The sequence below is a fragment of the Anguilla anguilla genome, chromosome 19 (assembly GCF_013347855.1).
Source record: "Anguilla anguilla isolate fAngAng1 chromosome 19, fAngAng1.pri, whole genome shotgun sequence".
In the NCBI taxonomy this organism is placed as follows: domain Eukaryota; kingdom Metazoa; phylum Chordata; class Actinopteri; order Anguilliformes; family Anguillidae; genus Anguilla; species Anguilla anguilla.
Window position 1 is genome coordinate 6535859 of NC_049219.1, and position 24815 is coordinate 6560673.

General features: G+C 43.8%; 1 protein-coding gene and 3 long non-coding RNA genes across 12 annotated transcripts; 2 read left to right on the top strand and 2 right to left on the bottom strand.

The window, feature by feature from the left end:
* Nucleotides 1-1407: 1407 nt before the first annotated feature.
* LOC118219011 (apoptosis facilitator Bcl-2-like protein 14) lies at nucleotides 1408-9052 on the top strand. Of its 8 annotated transcripts, none has more exons than XM_035401796.1 (7): nucleotides 1408-1505; nucleotides 1832-1937; nucleotides 2531-2787; nucleotides 4457-4546; nucleotides 5093-5151; nucleotides 6083-6358; nucleotides 7809-9052. In XM_035401796.1, the coding sequence occupies exons 3-7, from the start codon at nucleotides 2541-2543 to the stop codon at nucleotides 7848-7850; spliced, it is 714 nt and encodes a 237-aa protein (XP_035257687.1). In that variant the 5' UTR covers nucleotides 1408-1505; nucleotides 1832-1937; nucleotides 2531-2540; the 3' UTR covers nucleotides 7851-9052. The 8 variants fall into 8 exon arrangements, with proteins under 8 accessions (XP_035257687.1, XP_035257684.1, XP_035257685.1 ...); XM_035401793.1 differs by having other exon boundaries at nucleotides 1424-1636; nucleotides 1832-1942; XM_035401794.1 differs by having other exon boundaries at nucleotides 1424-1636; nucleotides 1832-1942; nucleotides 2536-2787.
* LOC118219015 lies at nucleotides 7540-10939 on the bottom strand. The gene is made up of 2 exons (XR_004763634.1): nucleotides 10692-10939; nucleotides 7540-8188 (listed from the first exon to the last, which is right to left on the bottom strand). It is a non-coding gene; the product is annotated as an uncharacterized LOC118219015 (long non-coding RNA).
* Nucleotides 10940-11069: 130 nt separating this feature from the next.
* Nucleotides 11070-16915, top strand: LOC118219014. Of its 2 annotated transcripts, XR_004763633.1 has the most exons (3): nucleotides 11080-11142; nucleotides 13309-13349; nucleotides 13945-16915. It is a non-coding gene; the product is annotated as an uncharacterized LOC118219014 (long non-coding RNA). The 2 variants fall into 2 exon arrangements; XR_004763632.1 differs by having other exon boundaries at nucleotides 11070-11142; nucleotides 13309-16915.
* A 25-nt stretch (nucleotides 16916-16940) lies between these two features.
* Nucleotides 16941-20244, bottom strand: LOC118219013. Its single transcript, XR_004763631.1, has 2 exons — nucleotides 19614-20244; nucleotides 16941-19045 (listed from the first exon to the last, which is right to left on the bottom strand). It is a non-coding gene; the product is annotated as an uncharacterized LOC118219013 (long non-coding RNA).
* Between the last annotated feature and the right edge of the window lie 4571 nt (nucleotides 20245-24815).

The window sequence follows — 24815 nt, forward strand, 5'->3', positions numbered from 1 at the left end:
GATAAGAGCGTCTGCGCTGTGTACTGTGATATTAATGTAATAGAAACTTGCCAAACCCACGCACACCACATAAAACCTTGAATGGGCTACAGCAGCAGAAGACCACACCGGGTGCCACTCCTGTCACCTAATGAAGTGGCCGGTGAGTGTATATATAGGTTTAATTCAGGCTACAGTGTTGAAAGAAAATGTTTGAAACACAAGATTTAGAGACTGCCTAGTGAGAAATGGTCTTAGTCGGGACTTCCCCTTCAACCCTCGTGTTATCTTCATATTACGTATACACCGCATGTGGGGCGGGGTCAAAAATGACTGAATTTGAAACTCTACATCAGTTTTATTCATGTGGAAACAACCTGTCACTCATCGGTGAATTAACGGTTTCATACTACACAATCCAGACTATTTTTCCAGGCTTTTTTTTGTTTGTTTGTTTATTTTTTTATTTTTTGCCGTAATAAATGTGTGGCGCTTAACTGTGATTATGACTCTGATTTCACAACTGCAGGGTTACAAAAGACTCATAAGGCAATCTTTGTACCCTGACGGTGTACCACTATTATAAAAAGTGTAAAAGGGGCAACGTTTAACTTTTTATACTGATAGGGTCGTTCCAGGCAACATCATCAGAAGATGTGCTGAAAAAACTTTAATTTAGTGGTTTTTCAACAGCTGAAAAGGGTCGTTTCTGACAAACTAAAGTGTGCCATTTATTCCCTATTAATATATCGATTAAAATCATTTGTGTGCGAAGTTCATCTCTTCATACGTGCTTGCCCCCTTTCAAAGATACGTAGAATTGTGTTATAGTCTTAAAATAAAATGGTATGCAAAAAGATTATAGGTAACTCATCTTTAATCTGAATGTCCCACATAGTTTGGCTGGCTCTACTTTGCATATTATCCATCGTACGACCCTATTGGGGATGTGATCGTATTTCTGACATCTTAAATATTCGTGAAAACGAAACTATGTAAATTGATTGTTGTTTATAATTTATTGTGTATATAAAATGTTTATATATTAAATGTTTGTATCCACAATTGTGCAGTGATTTGCAATATTTACATTCTGTAGCCCTCAGGCCAGTCTTTGTTTCTTGATTGAACTTTTTTCTTTAAATAGAATTATCCCCGTTTAAAAAAAAAAAAAAATTCCCCCTTTGCCATTTCAGCGAGCCGTGTGCCCCCTCTAGTGGATAAAAGAGCTGCGTGCACCAAAGTTTTCGTCACTTCAGAACTGAAAGCCCTGAGGTGGATTTTTTAAGTTTGTTGGAAAATAAACTTTTAGCAAGGACACATTTACGTAAGTCCTACGCCTTGCTACTTTAAAACTTTTATAGGCTAGGCATGATTCGCTACATGAGCCCCCCCCCTCCCCCAGCGCTAGTATATGGCTACATGAAGTAACCAACATGTTAGTTTATGAACTTTGGGTGGAAGTTCCAGTCGAACCATCACTGAATGGGGCGGGACTGTGACTTGGATTTCCCAAGACATCCCGTGTTATCACTCCAAGAACAAATATGCAAGAGGCTATGTTCCGCTAGAATTAATGACACTTTTGGAAACCGGCAACTGTAGAATCCAAAGTTCGTGTTGTGGAGTGTCGGTGGAGGGATATCTTAAGGAGACGGTAATTATTGTTACTGTATTGTGTCTGTAAGTAAAGAAACCGACGAACTATTTAAATAGCGTGGCGCTTGTATATTCTCGTCAAGCGAGTTAGCTATTTCATTTTCTGTTCACAAATGTTTTATTTTTCATAAAAAAAATATTTATTAATTTATTTATTTACAGATATTATTCGTATGTTTCCTGTTTGTTTCAGAGTGTAGCAATCATACAACCGGCGTGAAGTGAAAGCAATCAGTTACAATTGCTGACTGGCGTCAATAAAGCTGCGTCACGTTGACGGGGCTTCCATACGTTTCCAAGTAAGGTATTTAAACGATTTAAACGAAGGCTATCAACGTGAAACACCCGTACAATTAACTGGAGCCGGATTTCATTTGTTTCAGTGTAGAAAATGTGTACCTTTACTGCATGTCAGACTATTGTTTCCATACTGAGCTGCTATTGGAAACGTAGCCTCACATCCAACGTTCAAAATATAGGCTATATTTGTGAAAGATGTTAAAAGAATCGGACGGAACCTGACGTTAATCAGCATTATTATTGACAAGTACACAGCTGGCGTAACACGCCAGCCATTTAAGCAGAAAAAAACTCCTAACCCTCGTCAATTAAGTGAAACTGAAAGTATCGCTCATTTCAGCAGGTTCAAGTCTGGACATGTTCTTTGTCTCCACTTCCTTTAACTCTAGTTCTTCAGCTGTCAGCTGTTTGTTTCATGTGACGTCTGTCACATGCGTGCATACTGTATATCTACTACTGTCTGACGTAGGCGGTGGATGATTTCAATTGCGCATGTACGTTTCAAATAGTTTATGCGGCACCTGGCTGATATTTACGTGTTTTTTTTTTGTTTGTTTTGTTTTGTTTTTTTTGTTTCGCCTCTGATTGGCAGAGAAGGAGAGATGGAGAACGGTGATGTGAGCAGAGGGATGGCTGGCTCAGGAGAGAGCAGTGTGGAGTTCAGGCTGCTGATGGCCTACGCGCAGAGAAGACGACCCAGAAGTGGGCAGCAGCCACAGCCTCAGCCTGGCGGAGAACCCCCCAGGAGCCCCAACAGGAAGAGGAAGAGGTCCAGCAAGCTGAGGAAGCTGCTGCTCATGTGTGTGGGTCCCCAGGGAGACAGAGAAGAGGAGCCGAAGGGAGAGACTGGTGAGCATGTGAGAAAGGGACAGGCTGTAGGGGGTGATCGTGGCGAGATGGTGATAGTTATGGGTGTGTGATGGTGATAGTTGTGGGTGTGTGATGGTGAGATGGTGATAGTTGTGGGTGAGTGATGGTGAGATGGTGATAGCTGTGGGTGTGTGATGGTGAGATGGTGATAGTTGTTGGTGAGTGATGGTGAGATGGTGATAGTTGTGGGTGTGTGATGGTGATAGTTGTGGGTGTGTGATGGTGAGATGGTGATAGCTGTGGGTGAGTGATGGTGAGATGGTGATAGTTGTGTGGGTGTGTGATGGTGAGATGGTGATAGCTGTGGGTGAGTGATGGTGAGGTGGTGATAGTTGTGTGGGTGTGTGATGGTGAGATGGTGATAGTTGTGGGTGAGTGATGGTGAGATGGTGATAGTTGTGGGTGAGTGATGGTGAGATGGTGATAGTTGTGGGTGAGTGATGGTGAGATGGTGATAGTTGTGGGTGTGTGATGGTGAGATGGTGATAGTTGTGGGTGTGTGATGGTGATAGTTGTGGGTGAGTGATGGTGAGATGGTGATAGTTGTGGGTGAGTGATGGTGAGATGGTGATAGTTGTGGGTGAGTGATGGTGAGATGGTGATAGTTGTGGGTAGGTGATGGTGAGATGGTGATAGCTGTGGGTGAGTGATGGTGAGATGGTGATAGCTGTGGGTGTGTGATGGTGAGATGGTGATAGTTGTGGGTGTGTGATGGTGAGATGGTGATAGTTGTGGGTGTGTGATGGTGAAATGGTGATAGTTGTGAGTGTGATGGTGAGATGGTGATAGCTGTGGGTGAGTGATGGTGAGATGGTGATAGTTGTGTGGGTGTGTGATGGTGAGATGGTGATAGCTGTGGGTGAGTGATGGTGAGGTGGTGATAGTTGTGTGGGTGTGTGATGGTGAGATGGTGATAGTTGTGGGTGAGTGATGGTGAGATGGTGATAGTTGTGGGTGGGTGATGGTGAGATGGTGATAGTTGTTGGTGAGTGATGGTGAGATGGTGATAGTTGTGGGTGTGTGATGGTGATAGTTGTGGGTGAGTGATGGTGAGATGGTGATAGTTGTGGGTGAGTGATGGTGAGATGGTGATAGTTGTGTGTGTGTGATGGTGAGATGGTGATAGTTGTGGGTGAGTGATGGTGAGATGGTGATAGTTGTGGGTGTGTGATGGTGAGATGGTGATAGTTGTGGGTGAGTGATGGTGCGATGGTGATAGCTGTGGGTGTGTGATGGTGAGATGGTGATAGTTGTGGGTGTGTGATGGTGAGATGGTGATAGTTGTGGGTGTGTGATGGTGAGATGGTGATAGTTGTGGGTGAGTGATGGTGAGATGGTGATAGCTGTGGGTGTGTGATGGTGAGATGGTGATAGTTGTGGGTGAGTGATGGTGAGATGGTGATAGCTGTGGGTGAGTGATGGTGAGATGGTGATAGTTGTGGGTGAGTGATGGTGAGATGGTGATAGTTGTGGGTAGGTGATGGTGAGATGGTGATAGCTGTGGGTGAGTGATGGTGAGATGGTGATAGCTGTGGGTGTGTGGTGGTGAGATGGTGATAGCTGTGGGTGTGTGATGGTGAGATGGTGATAGTTGTTGGTGAGTGATGGTGAGATGGTTGCTCTTCTCATTTTATTCCTGTGTTCACAGTTGATGTAACCAGTTTGGCAGACAGGCTGAGCAGTATTGTAGATTCGGTGGACATGAACGTGGATGACATTGAGGCAGACGGCCAAGATGGTAATAATAATAATAATAATAATAATAGTAATGGATTGCATTTATGCAGCACTTCTCATGGTCAGTTTTTTCATCCCTAGCAAGTACATGTTTGATAAAATATTTGTTTAGTAGACCTCAAATTTTACATAATGTGTAACACCAATCAAACAAAACCACTATGCTTTAAAAACATGCTGAACTTGGCCATAGTTTTGTGAAATGTTGTCAAGTTTGACAATAATTTGCTCTACTGTCTACTGGTATATTTAAAAATATTTAGCTCATGTCTTTAAAACTGGGGGGGGGGGGGTTGGGTGAGTCAGACTCGAAGTAAAATAGTCAATTCTAGAAGTCTAATTTCTTTCGATGTGCTATCACAGACATGGTTCAAAATGAGGAGGTCAAATAACAAGGGCTTAGGCTAAATGCTACCTACCTGGTTGGCACTGGACCAGTGGTTTACAGAACCATCCTAGCTGCGCAGAATTGAGCGGGCCTTTTTCGAGTCTTCACACCCACCGCTGCTCCCCGCTCACGCGTTTCATTGGTCCGTTTTCTACGCAGATGTCATTCAGCAAATCGTGGACCTGTTGCGAGAGTCCGGAGACCAGTTCACCGAGAAGGTAAGCCAATGGGGTGCCGGGCCTAAGCTGCCACGGCTCAGTCCAGGACACCCCCGCATACACGAGCAGTCGGTCTGGCCCATCCCATATCCCCATAAGACCCAGCAATTCATTTTTGTCCCCTGTAGGGGACATGATTCTCTGGTCTTTATCTTAAGAACCGTATATTGCCGTTTTGCTCGACTATGCCGAATCCCACACCACAAGGGACATTCAATAAAAAACTATTAATGATGTTTTGGAAATGTTTTCGTCATCCAAGGGAAAAAAAAAAAAAACTTTTGTTTCTGCCGAATCTCAGGAGGGTATATCGTTAAGGGGAATGTGATTTTGTGCGATTTGACAGAGGAGTTTGTTAAACCGACAGACAGGGTGTGTGTATAACATGTACGCTGCGTTGTGTTGTTCTTAAACTGTGTGTGTTGTTTGTGCTCAGTCCTAGTTCCAGGGCCCGAGCATCACATTATTTTATTCTGTTTTAATTTGTCTTTTGTTCATGTCCAAATGGAAGGGGGTCCACAACCTTGTCCTCTGACTTGAATCGCAAGATAGGAACGCAAGATATATGTTTATAAAAATATAATCATATAAAATGTTTAATGCAATTTGCGGTGCGCCTTAATAATGCCCCTGTCATGCATGTCAGGTGCATTTAAATCAGACCTGGGTCGAATACGTATTAGGATTCAAATTCTTTTCTGTGTTCTAGTGATCTTGCCTGGTGTATTTGAGACTGCCAATATGACCAAAAGGCGGGGTTGTTCATTTTTTTTGAGAGCATTTCATTGGTTCCAATACACCAGGCAAGATCAGCAGAGCGCAGATAAGTACTTGAATGGTCTGATTGAAACGCGCTGTAACCCGAATGCTGTACACGCGTCCCGGGTGAAGCCCCCTGCGCGTGACATTACCGCCGTGATTTTCCTGCCAGATAAAGGAGGACAAGGTTTTGGCTCGGCACTTCGGCGGCGGCGACTTCACCTACGCCGCGTTCGCGAGGATCGCCAGCCGGTTCCTCCAGGAGGTGGCGCCCTCCTCCTCCTCCTCCTCCTCCCCCTCCGGCGCAGTTTCCAGGATCGCCCTGGCCTGCGAGGTGACCCGGAAGCTGACCGCCGTGGACGGGCACCCCATGAACATGGTGATGGGCTTCGGGGCCAAATACCTGCGGGAGAACTTCTCCACCTGGGTGCAGCAGCACGGGGGATGGGTGAGGCACACCGAACACGACACGCGCTTGACGTTCCGCCCCCTGCCCGTTCACTGCTGGAGATAAACGTTGCACGGCGTGTGTGAAATTGAGTGTTTACACGGCTCGTTAAAACCCTTTGGGAGAGTAGGTCTTTCGGAACGTTGTCTCAAAGGTCGGTGTTCTAGAATTCCGCCGCTTTCAATTACCAGCAGTGATTGTGACATCAGCGTTAGAATGTCCAGCTAAGAGCATTCTAATCACATACGTCTGATCATACAATTTACGGGCCTAAGCTCTAAATCCTGGTTGGTCAGTGTATGATGGGATAAGCTATGAGATGGCAGAAAGGGCTAGCACAAGGGTTAGTCACTAGACTACAGTTATGCTTAGAGGCTAGGGAAAGGGCTAGCACAAGGGTTAGTCCCAAGATTACAGTTATGCTTAGAGGCTAGGGAAAGGGCTAGCACAAGGGTTAGTCACTAGATTACAGTTATGCTTAGAGGCTAGGGAAAGGGCTAGCACAAGGGTTAGTCCCAAGATTACAGTTATGCTTAGAGGCTAGGGAAAGGGCTAGCACAAGGGTTAGTCCCAAGATTACAGTTATGCTTGGAGGCTAGGGAAAGGGCTAGCACAAGGGTTAGTCACTAGATTACAGTTATGCTTAGAGGCTAGGGAAAGGGCTAGCACAAGGGTTAGTCCCAAGATTACAGTTATGCTTAGAGGCTAGGGAAAGGGCTAGCACAAGGGTTAGTCCCAAGATTACAGTTATGCTTAGAGGCTAGGGAAAGGGCTAGCACAAGGGTTAGTCACTAGATTACAGTTATGCTTAGAGGCTAGGGAAAGGGCTAGCACAAGGGTTAGTCACTAGATTACAGTTATGCTTAGAGGCTAGGGAAAGGGCTAGCACAAGGGTTAGTCCCAAGATTACAGTTATGCTTAGAGGCTAGGGAAAGGGCTAGCACAAGGGTTAGTCCCAAGATTACAGTTATGCTTGGAGGCTAGGGAAAGGGCTAGCACAAGGGTTAGTCCCAAGATTACAGTTATGCTTAGAGGCTAGGGAAAGGGCTAGCACAAGGGTTAGTCCTTGATTTGGACAGCCAAACCTTTTTCACAATTGGGGCCAAACACTAGAGCCTTAAGTATTTTGCTCATTTTTCATTGAAATGCAATTTGTGTAAAAAAAAAAGACTTTGAACACATTTCGTTCTGTTTCTTTTATTAAAGAGATAATATTTAATTGCTTTCTCATCCCTCTCGTCCTCTTAAGAAAACGGTAAGCGTCAAGGTTGAGGCAAGGTTATTGTTATTGCGTATGAAATTTCATCTGTGTAAAGCATGTCAAATACTCCCTACTGCTCAGAGAGGGTTTGAGATAAGAGCATATCGTTGATGGAATACATATTTTGTGTATGACACATTCATGTATACACATTTGTGTATGACACAGTAAACATGTCTCTTCTTCTAGGAGAATGCATTTGCCGATGCAGAAGAGGATGAGGTCGAGTGATGCGGAGGAGGAACGGGGTCTCCCGCCCGGACCGCGGAGGGGCGTGGAGCTCCCCAGCCCCCGCCCACTCTTCTTCTCTGGGCTTCATCTGTAGCGAAACATTCCGTGCCAATCGAAAGCTTTCTTCTTTGTGCAATGAAAAGGCCAATCAAAATGGCTACCCGCCAGATAAATGCGAAGTGAGCCCGGGTCCCTGCGGCAGGTAAACTCGACGTGACGTCCATTAATTACAAAAAAAAAAAAAGATTCATCGGCCAGTCACAAAATTAATTTCAGAGGTTTCTTCTGTGCGGTTTCCCGTTGGGAGTATTTGCGATGCTTCCAGCGCAACAGAAGCTCTGTTGAATATTGTCAAACAGACAAATACAGAATGAAGTGCAAAGTTCAACAGCCACTTAAGCCAAATGCTAAGGCCACGAATGAACACACTTTTTGGTTAATTATTTGCACATGTAGGCCTACTCGGGGAGGGTCAGACTTTACTGCATTACACCCTGCAATTAACGAATGGATTTGCACGTTGAGATATTTTTTTCCACATAGGGTGCTTTGGGGGACTCTGTACACACTTAGATATAAGATAATACGTTTATGAGTGTGCTACTACATATAGGTATATTGATACCCAATCAATCCACCTACATAACCGTATTTGCAGCTGCCACAAAGATGTTAGCATTACATCATTACATCAGTCTTGTCCTGCCAGGAAATTGAGCCATTATGCAACTGGACTGGTACCAAGATGACTTGTACAATCAAAACACCACAGTGGCAATGGCGGCCAACGGTTATAGTTCCACTGCAGTACGTCGGGGTTAAATCTTGATAATTGTTAAAATTATAATGATAATTACAAATGACTGAAAACAAGACTGAGAAGGCCCTGTGTTCGCTGTTTGAGAGGTCAGTTAGTTTCACTGAAGCTTTGATTCAAATGTTTTGTTTGAGGAGCTCTTTGGCTGTAGTGTTCTCTCAGTGAGGCAAACTGATCTCAGGTCTGTACAGCACCAGCCCCAGGGACTTTCCTCATCTGGATCCGACTGGTTTCATCTGGATCTGACTGGTTTCAGGCGGATCTGACTGGCTTCAACTAGAACTGTCACACCGGTTTTGGCCAGCAGGTGTCGCCTAATCTAGACAATGTATTTTATTTCAGTGTATTCCCAGTGCATTACAGTTCCATTACAGTATATACTGAATGAAGAATGGCTGCTCACTTATCTGTTCAAGTAGATTCTGATCAGAAAGGCAAACGAGCCAGCGGGAATTTGCACATTTTCAGTTGATTGCAAAGTACATGTTTATATAAACTGCTGCTGGGCTTTGGGTTATGTGGCTGATGTCAGCCTGTCTTCCTTGCCTCAAACTGCCGTGTGGCAGACAATGTGGTTTATACCACCATGCTATAATCTGCAATAGTTTGCTCTGCAAACATTTTCGGAGATTTGCACATCTGAAGGAATCAAGATCTTGAAATTACTCTCCGTTCACCAGCTATCAAATCCCTGTGAATACGACACTTGCGTTTTCTCTGGGATTAGATGGAGCGAGTGAGTGTGTGTGTGTGTACTTGCATGTGTTTGGCTGTCTGTGGATGCTTGTGTTTGTTTTCTATTTGTAAATATTTCTGCTGTGTACAAACAGAAACACTTTTTTTTTTTGCAAAAATGAAATGTATTATTTGAAAGACAAAAGGTTTTCTGTGGTTTTAACTGAAATGTAGCCCTTCAGAAGAATGTTCTGGACTGTAACTGATCTATCTGTGTTATGTGCCCTTGTGTTGGAAATGGTAACAGATCGGAACTAAGCTCCATTTGATCAGAGCAGTTGACTGGCCACAAGGAGATGCTCTAGCCAATCATGCATTGTTTCAAGACTCCTGGCTACAGTCGACAATGACATCACTGTATCAGTGTCTAGTGCCTCGGCAGCATTTACGAATTTAGGAGGAAGAAAATACGCCTTGTCGTAATTTGATGTTATTCCTATGTGTGTCCACAAGAGGGAGCCACCAGAATTTTCCCATTGCAACAAACAGTGCGGCACATTACTATGTCTAAAAAATTAACGGCCACAAGAGGGCGTCACTAGAACTTTCCCTTCTAAAGATTGAAACGTGCGGATATTATCTGCTACATCCTGTTCTGGTTACTGATACTACAATCTCTCATAATCAATTTCTTCCTCATGTCAGCTAAAATCTTAAACCACATCCTGCAATTAACGAATGGATTTGCACGTTGAGATATTTTTTTCACATAGGGTGCTTTGGGGGGGCTCTATACTCACTTAGATATAAGATAATACGTTTATGTGTGTGCTACTACATATAGGTATATTGATACCCATTCAATCCACCTACATAACCGTATTTGCAGGTGGCGCAAAGATGTCAGCACAGGTATATTTTTCCATTGGACACAAATGTCATGGGAGTTTTTTCAAACTCTCAGCGCCTTTGCTAACATTGACCTGTGTGGGCTCACGACATTGCTTTGCGATCGTTTTTTCCCCTTCAATATTAACAAATTTGCAGGTATCACTCAAGACATCGAAAAGCATTGATTTGGTAATCGTGACACCATCATATAGTTTAGTAAAGCTGTTTGTAGTCCAAAATTTTGACAGATGATCCCGGTAATAAAGTTGGAGACAGCAATAGCCTAGATATATTATCAAAGGTCTGGAGGCTACATTTTCACTTGCTCACTTGGTTATAATTTTCTCATGAGTGAAGAAATAAAACTGAATCTTTCCGTAAGCTCCATTCGAGTGTCATTCTGTAGTATTTTTGCTTGGCGGCGCAGTTTAAACACAAGTGAAAGAAAGCCGTGTTACCTTTTTTCTCTCCAGCCTGCAGCGTCTGTCGTTTGTCTTATTCCGTACCTGTTCCGTACACGTACAGATGAATGCCCCTCAAAAAATAATCTAAATACAACAACTGGTCATAGACATGTTTTTTCATACTTTAAGCCCACCACTTCATCTGCTACAATTAAGTTTAAGAAACAATCTGTGTAACACTGTGTAACGCCAGTACATATGTAAAGCGAGCGTCACATGAAAGGGATCCGCCCCGTTTACTCCAGCATATACGGTTTGACAGAGCGTGACGCAATGTTTGTGTTTTGGGGAGCATTTATGGGATATGTAGTTAATAACTCGACGTGATTGCTGAAGCCGATTAGTCGTTGGACTTCATTTCCCGAGTAAACCACTGTCGAAAAACCACGCGGTAGCCAGGTGTCTGCAAATTGTAAATACACCACCGCTGCAGTGCTTCAGAAAGGTAATTACATGTTTTGCTGCAAGCCAAAGTTTGTAATCTTTGCAAGCTAACTTCAAATGCTTTGAAAATAGTGCTCTGTGTGCTTCGTGTATTGTACCTGATAATATTCACACATTTAACCCAGTTTGCAATAAACTTTTTCCATCGATAAACAAACAAACAAGCTAGCTCTAGCTATTTAGATTACACTAGTTTAGCTACATTAGCGAGCTAGATTACTGTAAACATGGACGTAACTGGACCTCTGTTAGCGTGTTAGCCAGTGTTTTATAGCTTATTGACACGTTGTTAAATATACAAGTCCCTTTATGTGGTTGCTATTTACAAAGTAACGTTGTACTCCATTATACACGTATTTTCTTGTTAGCTACCTGTTCTTTTTTGAGGAAGTTATAGTAATTTCGAACGTTAGCACTATATACTATTAACAATGGCATTGATTTTAAGTTTTTCACTCCTGTGGATAGATTTATTTTGACTGCGTTGATTTCTTGTCTGGAGCGAGATGCTTGAATCATTTTATCATTGAAAGTCACTGTCAGTCTAGCTAACTAAACATAAGGGCAGGCTTGTTTGCTGTCTTTGACTGTCCCTCAGATTTATATAACTAGGTTGACAGTCCTGTTTAGAGTGATCCACCTTAGATAGCAGCAGTAGCTAGCTTGCAGCCGTGGCTGAATTGGTTTGTTTGACGTTTTTGTAGTCTCCTGTTTGGTGGCGAAAACGTAATATCTGTCATATCTACCGTAATGTTCCGGGCTGTTTCTAGATTTCGTAACTGTAATTATGACTAGGCTACATATGGTCATATGTAAGTCCATTCTATGGCTGTAGGAAGGTTTCTCACTCTTTCAAAATGTCACATTTTATTACATTACTGTCTTGAATGAAAATACATGAAGTCAGATCTTTCCCCCTCCCCTTCATTTACACATGGTATCCCACAAAATCCAAGTGAAATAAATCTCTAAATGTCCGATAATGAATTAAAAATACTAATTGACAAAACCTGTTTGGAGGGACGGCCTGATCTAGGGAAGATCTCGGTGGTGCTTTACTGTGTTATTTGAGTATTTTGATATCTTGTTATGCCCATCTCCTGATTTGTGTCTGTCTGCAGTTTTACCTCTGAGTCCTTTAGAATGCTCTTTTTTTTGTTCATGGTTTGTTCTTTGCTGTGTAATGCACTACCCTGCAGAGGAAGCCTACAGAAACAGATTGTTTCATTGTGTGCTAATCAGAATTACTATAACTGGACCCAGGTAGGGGCCAGTCAGCTTCGTGTGTGATGTAGGAGTTTTGTTATTCGTGAGCTAATTCACGATTACAGTCATCAGGGTGTGTCTACTTTATGCAACCCAGCTATCATAGATTTTTTAAAATTAGTTCTCAGATATTTTGAGAATTGTTTTCACTTGGATATTGTTGGATACCATGTGCCAATACATGTGAAAAATCAGATTTGATGTGCGTTTTATTTAAGGCTGTAGTGCATGTTGCGGAAGATGAGGACAGGGCCTTTATGTATGTTGGTGTCTGGATGTGAGTTATTGAACTCAGTTGGAAGGCTCACCACCTTAGATGTGCGGAGGAGAATATGTACATGTTAGATATTTGAAGAAACTGACACACCCGCATGGCTGTATCTGTTATCTGTTCTCCTGCGCAGGTCTAAGGTGATGGGCCTGCTAACTGTCATTTTAGTAATTCACACCCAGATTCCAACATACATACATTCATACATTCCCTGTCCTCATCTTCAACTACATGCACATTTCATAAACTTTCCCATGTATTCACCACATACAGTGTCTATAGAATATTGTTAATGTCTCTGCCAGTCTTACATACTTCTGCCTTTATGCAATAAACTGAGTTTAACTTCAATTGTGAGTAATGGGAAAAAATCTGCATGTATTCGCCAGCCTTTCAAAAATAGACTTTAGTGTTTTACTTGCTCTGCTGTAATTCCATTTTTTGTCCAGCAGAGTGAGACAAATCCTTCACCTGTCGCACCCTGCACTAATTCCACCAATGCTGTCTTTCCAACCCTCTTTTAACAAAGATTGTTAATGCCTCTGTTTTCATTTACATAATGTATGTTCATATGTAACATATTTTGATTATATTTTATTTTAAACATTCCCCCCCTTTTTTTCTCTCCAGCTTGTCTGCAGAAGCAGGAAGTCCCCAGATGGAGGCGCTGTGTAAGCATGAGTTTGGTTTTGTTTGTTTTTGTTTCTATGCACCAGATTTGGTGTATATTAGTGCATTACTACTGCCAGTCTTACATACTGCTACCTTTCTGCAATCAAATGAGTTCATTTGATTGCGTAGCAGTATGTGGGACTGTCAGTAGTAATGCACTAACAGAGAGTGGGGCCCCTGTCAAATTTTTTTTTTTTTTTTTGCCTTCAGAAAATTTTGATTTTGAAAAAAAATATTATAACCCCCATGTTGTATTCTGGGAAATTCCGGGGGGCCAGATTGCCTGCCCGTCCACTCACACCACACACACACCTCCCCCACCCTTGGGGACCACCAACGTTGCTCAGGTGCGGTCTCGGGGAATCGAACCATCAACCTCTACCTCCTGAGGATCGGTCCAGCCCCCTACGCCACATACTCCTTCGCATTTATCGCTCATTTTTTTTGCGCATTTAAACAGAACAATGGACCAAAGCTGCACAAACTGAAAGGGGAGAGCGGGGATTGAACCCCAGACCTCGGTGTTGGGAGACGAGGACCATTCCTCTGCGCCACCGTAACTTTGACGTTTTTTTTTTTTTTTCGTTCTTGCAGTGAAGTCTGTAAGTCGGGACCTCAGAACTGGAAAACAAGTGGCGAGACCGGGGCTTGAACCCAGAACCTTATGATTCCAAGCCCATGACAATACCACCACACCACCATGGTATTCACGCTCTGCCCATTGGAGCAACAGTGCATAGAAGATAAACCTACAGCACTGTAAGAGAAGTAAAGATAAAGAATGGGGTTTGAACCCTGAAGCTTTGCGTCCGTAGGCAAGGCTACTACCTTCGCCCCACCTTCCCTTCGGTGGGTTTGCCGTCTCTGCAGTAGACAGAAGATGGTGACATCACAGAAACACAAGAGAACTAAAGGTAATGAACGGGACTTGAACCCTCAACCTTTCGGCCCGGAGGCAAACACAGTACCTCTGCACCACCGAGGAACGGACATGTTTGCTGGTGACATGTGGATAGAAGATGATGAGATCACCAAAACTCACAATGAATAAAGATGAGCGAGGTTCGAACTCTTTACCGTTCCAACCAGAGGCAAAGCCAGTACCGTTACGCCACGGTGTCCTGAGCATGTGGCTGTTGATGCGGTGCATAGAAGGTGATGAGACAACAGAAACAAAGGAGAAATAAAGATGAAGAACGAGGCTTGAACCCTCGACGCTGCGGTCCCCAGACGGCAACTCTACCGTTAAGCCACGGTGGCCGTGGCTGTTTCGGTGGGCGATTATAGTGGATTTAAGATTATGAGACAGAACTCAAACTCCAGATTTACCAGGATTTTTCAGACGCTCATAATCCACAGTATTTTGCATAACCTCTTTTTTTTTTGTAACGTAGTGACCTGTTATACCTCAGATACAGAAGTGGTGTACGTTACTGCAGTAATACAGGCTAAGACTAATTTTGCGCTTGGACACCTGGGATTTGAACCCCTGACCTACGGGTTACAAGTCCAGTTCCTTAACCATTACACTAAACTACAGTAAGCTCAATACTGCTGAGCGTGATGCATTAAGTACTGCACTGCTGCTACAGTGAGCTCAATGCTTGATGGCTTAATGCTTATTGGCTGATGCAGTGGACAGAAGGTCAGAAATACAAAAGGAAGTGTTGTGTGAACCCACAAGCTCTGTATACAGCGTTTTATATTTTATTTTTAAATGTTTAGAAATGTTAAACAAATGTATATTTTTGTAAAAGGTGGCAAAACATAAACCCAAAGCTGAATATATAGAAGCTACTTTGTGAAAGCTTTTGTCTCATTGATGGAATTCCTTTGCATTTGTGAGTTGTGATTTTAACTGGTGATTCAAAGTGTCTCCAATAAGAGCACCTAATTACTGGTTAAAGAAGTAATAGCTTACAGGTGTGACTGAAGGTGATTAGTTGGTTAAAAAAATGTTTTCCCTTTGTATGTATACCTTCACAGCAATCAAATGAGATAGTCCGTGTTGCCGTTACTGCACATCAGAGAATGCTAATTTTCTCTGCTTGCGTAAGGCATACTGTCCAGTGAACAGTTTCAGTGTGTGTTGGGTTGCTGGGGTTTTAAGTGCACAGTACTCAGTGTGCATTTCGGAACTGTATTCTTCCATTAAACTGCAGCTTTGAAAGTTGAACTTGAGCTGTCGTTGCGCAATAAAATGACCATGCAATAATAACAGTTTCAGTCGACCTTTCTTAGCCCATGAGTGCAAATTGTGCGCAACATTAAAAATCCACATACATTTGACCCTACAGAGCGCTGCTGTATTTTAATTCGGCTTGCGCTGCTGTAAAGCGAGTGAAATGTTTGTGCGTGTGTGCGTATTTCAGTCCTGGCTTAGAACTGGTATGGCTATTGAACGCAAATGTTGCATGTACTCCGTTGATAAGTGTTTCCTGTACTCCTTGGATAGTTTTTTTTCATTTGCTACGCTGAAGAAGCGAAAACTAATCGTAATCCTCAACAATGAATTTTAATTGCACAATTAACGTAATTTAACAATTGCACCGACGCTCCCCACATCGCTTTGCCTCTTGCTCTCCGTCAAGAGGAGACAACATCCGGTTCACTGCGTCTTGTGACCTCACATGCGAAGTTTAAAGAAGGCCGAAAGAAATTATACGCGCCCGTGCAGTGCTTTTCTGTGCTGTAATGGCGATTAACTGCAGATACGCCATTACGCTTTGGTTACCGGCTACTCTGTTGCAGGTGCATTTTATGTCCACAAGAGGGAGACAAATATATTGACTGTAGTGGCCTAGGATTCCGCCAATTAATTCCTTAACCAGCTTTCCAACCCGTTTTAAACAGACCTCGGTCAAAGCCATCGATAATGCAAAATTGGAATAATTTTGACAAAATAATAAAAAAAAATGATGTCCTCCCATTGTAATATAATGGTGTAAAACCCTGAAGCACAACTGAACTGTGCATATTGAAATAGGAAATAATAATAATCAAGATGTGTGCATTGAATGACAGTGTATAGCTTCTCAGAGTCACAAAAAGTTGCGAATTTGATCCAAGGTACTGTACATTTTCTGTGCAAGTTTGAAGTTTGCATCTTCGACAAAACCGCACATAACCTGGGGAGTGTGTGTGTCTGTGTTTCAGTCCTGGTACAAAATGGAAATGTTGTTACCTATGCTCCCTTATTCTCCCAAAATGAGCACAAAGAGAAGGATGTCAAATTTAACCGAACATCTTAACATATATGACATTTTGCAAAAGTATTGGCTTTATTTACGAAAGGCATTTGCATTTATGATTACTAGACTTGGAGCAACGGACAATTCAAAGTGTAAACCTGACCAGAAGCCCTGATTAATTGGTTAAATATGTTAAAAAATAAAATAAATAAAAAACAGGGCTCTCTGTAAATACACTGTGGTTATTTTTTTTTTCATTTTGATATATAATTCTGTGTGTTTTTGATTTTGATATTTGCGACTGCCATTACATTTCAGCCTTGAAAGTTGTGTTATTTGAATTGTGTTGTCATTGGTCAATAAAATAAGACACAATAAAATAAGACACAGAAAGAACAGTTTGTTTCAGAAGATTATATTTTATTTATTTTTTGTCCACAGAAGGCAATCTGTGGGCAACATTGAAAATCCACTTTCATTTGACAACCATACTGAAAAATTGACATGAACATAACGACAGAGCGCTGATATTTTTTACCTAGACTTTCTCGACTGTAATTCCATTTTTTATCCAGCAGAGGGAGGCAAATCCCTCCCCTGTTGTGTCGTGCACTTATTCTACTGAAACACTTCCCCTTAATTTACTCCCATTAACTCCCATTAAAGAAAGATGGGCCTTACATTTGACAGCTCTATAACATAATACTAATAATAATAATAATAATAATAATAATAATAATAAAATAGATTTCCCAAACAGCTTAATTATTAGGACTGTGAAGAACTTAAAAGCGCGATCATACATAAAGGAATACAATTTGTGCAAAGAGTACAATATAGTATATGAACATACATCACACTCTTACTGTATCTAAATTGTCAGACACAGAGACACAGATACTTCTTAAATAATCTAGAGAATGTGTACCACACAACGACAAAGCGCTGATATTTTTTACCTAGACTTTCTCGACTGTAATTGCACTTTTTATCCAGCAGAGGGAGGCAAATCCCTCCCCTGTTGCGCCGTGCACTTATTCTACTGACACACTTCCCCTTAATTTACCCCCAGTAACTCCCACTAAAGAAAGATGGTTCGTACATTTGAGAGCTCTACATAATAATAATAATAATAATAATAATAATAATAATAATAGATTTCACAAACAGCTTAAATATTAGTACTGTGAAGAGCTTAAAAGCGAGATTATATATAAAGGAATACAATTTGTGCGAAGAGTACAATACAGTATATGAACATACATCACACTCTTACTGTATCTAAATTGTCAGACACAGAGACACAGATATTTCTTAAATAATATAGAGAATGTGTACCAAACAACGACAAAGTCTGGGTAAAAAATATCAGCGCTTTCTCGACTGTAATTCCACTTTTTATCCAGCAGAGTGCGCCGTCTGGGTAAAAAATATCAGCGCTTTCTCGACTGTAATTCCACTTTATATCCAGCAGAGTGCGCCGTGCACTTAATCTACTGAAACACTTCCTCTTAATTTACTATCATTAACTTCCATTAAAGAAAGATGGGCCGTACATGTGACAGCTGTACACAAAAATAAATAAATAAATAAATAAATAAAATAGATTCCATAAACAATTCAGTATATTAACATACTTCACTGTATCTACACTGTTAAAGACAGATGCACAGAAATCAATTACATAATCTAGAGAATATATGTGTACCAAGCAGAGAAACACAACAGAAAACAAATAAAATGCATTAATTAAAATTAAGTTAAAATAAAAATAAACACATCATTTCAGTCAACCAGTTCAGTGCATATACAAATATACAGACATATCTACATACATAAAACATAAACATGTACAATATTCCCCTTCTTACAGACATCTTATGGCATTCTAATACCTAGTACTGTAGTTAGTACCATTTCATCCAAATGGCTACACCTGGAGGACAATGAATACAATGCATCTTCAGTAAAATCACAAAGAAAGCCCCTGGCTCCAATTAAAAACAATTCCAGCAGGAAGGTTTTATTCTCAGTAATATCGCAGCACGTTAGCGAGCATTAATTCACACAGCTGGGAGTAATTCTCATTAACAATATTATTATTGCGGCTCCAGAATGATAATCGCAATCGGCCCAAAAGGATGAGGGACTGAAAGGCTGAATTCACGATTGTTAACGAACAGTTAATTAGTGCTAGCGGTGCCCAGCCCTCACAGTCTTACGGAAGACCTTTACAATTGATCATCATCGTCTTCATCATCATCGTGATCTACAGATAGATATCTATTCCCCTCCAGGCGATGGCAAGGCCGTTGATCGGTATCGAACGCTCCACTTGAGCGATGCCCCGACCGGCAGACAGGCTTTGAGCCGGGACAGGAGGAACCGGAACACTGCCCGCATTCGCGGCGACCTCTTCTCCGCTTCGTGGCGGCCGAAGACCTGGGGCAACAGAGGGCTCCAGCCAATCACGTGCAGCCGTGGTGAATCCGCTCAGCGGGGCACTGCCGGAACAACACAAATCACACACAGGTCAACTGGGACCCCCCCCCCCGCACGCTAACCGCACGCTAACCAAAACCACTTAACCATACCATAACCATAACCCGCACTTAGAACACATTTCACGATCCACTGCAGATCTCCCATTCCCTGGGACTCGTCCCGCGTCGGCTTCCTCTCTGTGGTTAGCGGGTTTGCACATTTCTCCAACTGAGTTAAGCCTGTGCCTTCGTTTCTGGTAAATTACATGCGCTTTTCTCTGCGCTATTGAAAGGTACAGTACTTTGGGGAGCGCTTGAAATGACACACGCCCACGATGGGGCGATGGGGGGGGAGCTTTTGGGGGGGGGGGGCTCGTCTCACTGCAGCAGGGGTGCGGATACGGTTTGTGGGTACGCCTCCCCACAAGAGCGCCCCCCTTTTGCTCAATCAGTCAACTGCAGCCCAGCCAGCATCAGTGCGGCACTCACAATAGAGTCTGATTACCAAAACGCTGACTGACCCCAGGAGAATGGTCTGTGGTGTGAATGGGGTCGAAGGCACCTGATTAAATGAAGAGAAGGCACTTACGTCCTGACCGTTGTGTCCCACCGCCTCATCCATTAGACACCCGCAATCAGGCAAACGCTCTTTCACTGCAACACTCAGAAAAACAGACAGGACCCGGGTTAGAGAAAGAGTGTTTCTGTGGGTACGTGTGTGTGTGTGTGTGTGCGTGTGTGTGTAGCTGAGTGGTGGTACACTCTGAGTACACCACCCTCGCTCAAATTCAAACTCAGCCCCCACCCCCCACCCCCCCCCTAAAATGGGGGACCATGTATAAAAATGCCTACAGTTCCTACATGGATAATATGGATGTACATACCTTCAAAGCTGACAAGCTGCACTTCAGCAGACTGGGTCTGAGTCACTGTCCCAGTACATTTAATTCTATATATAGTCTTACCTCTGAAGAGTCCTCTTCAATGTCCTTTTCCGTACAGATGGATTAGAAATCAGCTATACCTTGTCAGTGCACAGAAATAAATTAAAGGAAATGTGTGTGCAGATTTTTATTAACAGAGTAGTATTTCGACGAAGCTCATTTACCTAGGGGGGGGTCCGACTGCTGCCCCCTCTGGAACACGTTTACCTGGTGGGGGGGTGTGTTCTCTCCCATGGAAAAATCCCATTCGGCTGTTTATGTCTCCACAGAGTACTCCCGGATATCAGTGCCGAGTGGCAGCAAGGAGGCGGAGCTGCGAGGAAGGGGCGGGGCCTTCGCGAAGAGGAGGAGGAGCTTCAGGCGAACGGAACCCCAGTCATTATAACCGATTTCAAATGGTGCTAGAGGCCACAGAGGGATCTACGCACCAACAGAAATCAGTCATCCTTCAGAGGGGAGGCCATTTTGTTTCAGTTTGTTTCCTCCCGTTGTTTACGTTTCCAAGCACCTCTTTTTTAGAAAAGAACACGAATTACCCCCGAGAGCCGCTTTTCTAAAATGGGGAAATGTCAGAAGAAAAATCACTTGCGTACACACCTTTAGAGCCAGGACCGTGACGTGAGAATGTCGTCCTATTTTTGTGATATTTAAAGCAATAAAAACCGTATTTTGGATGCTTCTGATCGACGATAAGGACGGACGCTAACTTTGAGAGGCTGCTTAGGTGAGGCCCCCTGTTGCGAAAACCTTACGATCCGCGCCTGTGAGGTTCAAAGGTCACCGTACTGCCCCTACTGCGGCTGTGTTGCTGTCCCATCCCCAGGAACACTGATTTCATATGGTGCTAGACACTGGAACACACATCTACACCACCACAGGAAACCAGTTTCCGGGGGAAGACTTTAAACGGCGTACCCGCAGTGACCTTTCAGGCGGAAGTCTGGAAGCAGTGTGGTTATCTGGCCAAAGTACCTGGGAAGCATTTATTTTCCAAGAGGGGGACTTCAAGCACCAAGCAACCTTTTTCTTTTACTTACAAGTGAAAGTAAACGCTTGTAAATGCTTAAGTGCTGATCCAAGGCATCTGTATGTCTTTGCCAGTAACATAGTCTCATTATTGGAATACACTGTTAACCACCTACTATTCCCAAACAATATTCACTTAAGACAACGGATGGAGTTTCTCCACTTCTGCGCAGCGAAATTGAAACCCTCACAAGACCAGTACATACTATCATACGTAAGTCTACAGTTAGAAGGGACAGTACGTACACAGTCGGTTCACAGTCACATCTTTGTCTAAAAAGATTCAACACTGTTTTCCCTCTGATTTCTGTGAGTTAATGCTAAGTAGCTTGTCTGTCTGGTTGTACCTTCTTTTGTAACAAATTATTGTTTGATAGCCGAGTATTATGCGCATTGATTATCAATGGGCCCCTGTGTCTTGGTGATACTGCATTTTTGTATTCCTGAGAGTAACACAGTTGTTCTCCACTATTGTACGTCCCTCACGATAAGACTGCTTGATAAGCGATTCTAGTGTCAATTCCATGTCAATAAAAGGACACACCAGTCAGCACATAGTATATAAGAGAAGTGTGAACATTCTGGAAGAAATAGTGCTGGAGGGTCACGTTCTGCTTTTGTTTTCTAGATCAATCGCGCAGGCGCTTCTGTGGTTTCTGCTTACTGCGCAAGGACACGAAGGGACCACGTGTAATAACACGGGCGTCTTACGATCCATATTAATAATGCGAATTTAATTTACGACCAGGAGAGGGCGCCGTCGCCCCGTGTTTTGGGCTGAGCACACTGCCCGAAGGGAGAAACCTGACCCTGTCGAAGCAGAGCGTGCACGCACATTCAGCGCAGAAATAAAGGAGGCGGTTGGCTTTCCTCTTCAACCGTCTCCCGGGAAACGACCCTGAAGAACGCGCCTCGGGTGACATCATCGGCCACGCTCTGTAAGCGCTCCCAACTCCACCCCCCCCAAAGGAGAAAAAAATGCACCAAATGTTTAAACCACAGAGATTGTATTAACTTAAAAAAAAAAAAAAAGTAAAAAGTAATTCACTTCCTGCTCTGGCAGATTTTTCAAAGCCATTTCAGGATTAGTTGTGTGAATATAGTACTGTGCCAAAACCAATAGGTTTTCTTGAATAAATGAGATACTATCAGTTCTCCACTGCACCCCGAATACAAGCTCCAAACAACTGAACAATGGCGTGCAAAAATGCTAACGATTTGCTTACTTAATTAAGCGCGCGACCACACTTTGCACAAAAACATTCCACGGGCACCTACGGCATTTCCGGAATGATCCAGGCTACCACCTGAATGTGTGTAGGAGTGGGGAGCAGCCTGGGCGGCGCACGTGCGCCTCTGTGATTTACTGTGTGATGTGCAGCCGAGATCACTTCCTGCAGGGACGGAACATCCAGTCCGGAGCCGGTCCGATCTTGTCTGCGTTCTCCCCGTCCGGCAGAAAGCCAGGATCCCAGGAGCTTCTGAGAGCATGGGGCTGGCCAACACATCTACTTCACTGCACCCCGCTGTACAATAATATTCTGTCACTGAGGATTTGGGGAATGTCCCACATAGTATTCTAGGGACATACACACACACAAACACACACACACACACACACACACCCATACACATATAAAAATACTCACACACAGACACACACTCCTATACTCATATGGAGCCCCAGACACACATAACACACACAGACACACACACACGCACACACACAGTCCATCAGAGGAGTGTGTATGTCGATACCAGAGGGGGGCAGCGCTCTACGTGGTGCAACACGGGCCCGCAACCCAACCGCTGGCTAACCGCAACCTAACCGCAACCCAACCGCTCAGAATGTGACACCTGGCTTTCACATACCTGCGTGGTCCAGCTGTCGGTCCGAGTTGGCTTTAACCAACACCAGGCACCAACTAAGACCGCCAGTATTACATTTCACTTAGCGAGACAAAGTTCAGACCAAGACCATCTCAGGACTACGACTGTCCACAAAAAAAAACCTAAAAGTCATAGTTAGTCATTTAACGTTCTCAATACTGGCCACGTGAGCCTGGTCCGTTTTGGCTTGTTTTTCCTGTCTGTTTCTGAAAAAAAATGTGAACCGCAGAGTCTCATTCGCTCATGTCAGAAGGAAAGTCACGGAACTTTCCGGGCCGAATGACGGACGGCTCGAGCCTCCGGGCCCCCCGGGGCCGGCGTCCCGGCGTGATGTCACACGGGGTGATGTCAGAGGAGCCCCGCGGCGCGCGCGGAGTGTCGCGCGACCCCTTCGTCTCCTGACGAGGTCCGTCACGTCAAAGGCGAGCATCGAGGCGATGATGTCACCGCGGCTGGGCTACGGCGAAAGAGGAAATCTATCGCCCTCGTGGGAGAAATAGCCAGACGTCACAGCCCCTGACCTCTGACCCGCGAGCGCACTTCTTTTGAGCTGCAGAGCATGATTTACCCTCGGCTTTCTGACTGGCGGCGCTGAAACAGGGTCTAGACCACGATGATCTTTTTCTTTTAGAACAGGAGCTAAAACACTGATCTATTCCTTTTAGAACAGGAGCTATAACACACTGATCTATTCCTTTTAGAAGATGAGCTAGAACACACTGATATATTCCTTTTAGAACAGGAGCTAAAACACTGATCTATTCCTTTTCGAACAGGAGCTAAAACACTGATCTATTCCTTTTCTAACAGGAGCTAAAACACTGATCTATTCCTTTTCGAACAGGAGCTAGAAAACACTGATCTATTCCTTTTAGAACAGGAGCTATAACACTGATCTATTCCTTCTAAAAGATGAGCTAGAATAAATAGAACACACTGATCTTGTCCTTTAAAACAGTATTAAGTACATACTGACGTATTCCCCCTACAGTATGGCATTTGTTTAGCTTGTCTTTTTGCTGAGACTCCTTTGTAGACCTGTGGGTCCCTGGCGCCCTGTTAGGTAACCTGTTTTATAATTTGCGTGTGTTTGTGTGTGTGTGTGTGTGTGTGTGTGTGTGTGTGTGTGTACGTAGGTGTGAAGCATGTTTTTGCGCACGTCCCGAAGCACAGCCATATCCCGCTCGGAGCTAGCCGCACGGCTCTGTAGCGCCCCTCCGATGTTTTTTTCAGAATATTTCCGCAGCGACCGTGGATTAGCGTCACTGCTGCCGCCCGTTTGCTGTAATTCAGAGCGCAGAACTCTGTGTCCCTCCGAGTTTCACAACAGCTACCCCTTCTGCCAAAAAACACGGGCTCTGTTCATTCATCCACTGCCTGACCGCAGTCTCCCTCTCTCCCTGCCGCTGTCCCAGTCTCTCTCTCACTCTCCCTCTCTCTCTGTCTGTCTCTGTGTGTCTGTCTCACTCTCCCTCTCTGCCTTTCTGTCCGTCTATTTTGTCTCTCTGTCTCTCTCCCTCTCTTTCTCTCTCTCTTTCTCTATCCCTCCCTCGACGTGATAAGAAAAGCACAGAGCGACGGAGAGACAGAATGAGAGCGAGTTGCGGTGGGCTCTTCGCATCCTGAAACCTCTGCAAACAATAATCGCCGCGGCAACAAGCCACGTGGGCGGCAGCAAGCAGCCGAAGACCACGCCCCCCCATTTCCCGCCGGGCCATCTCCATGGCGATGTCCCTGCTGGGAAGTGGGCTTCCTGTCTGTCTGCCTGTCTGTCTGTCTGTCTGTCTGTCTGTGCCTCCAAACCACACGGCTAGCCCACGTGCTACTTTTTCACCAAATATAACCCCCTCCGATTTTATCGACGATCGCTGATGTGAGTCACTCACAGCAAAGCTTCAGCCAAGCCCCGAGAAAGACGGCTCAAGGCATTG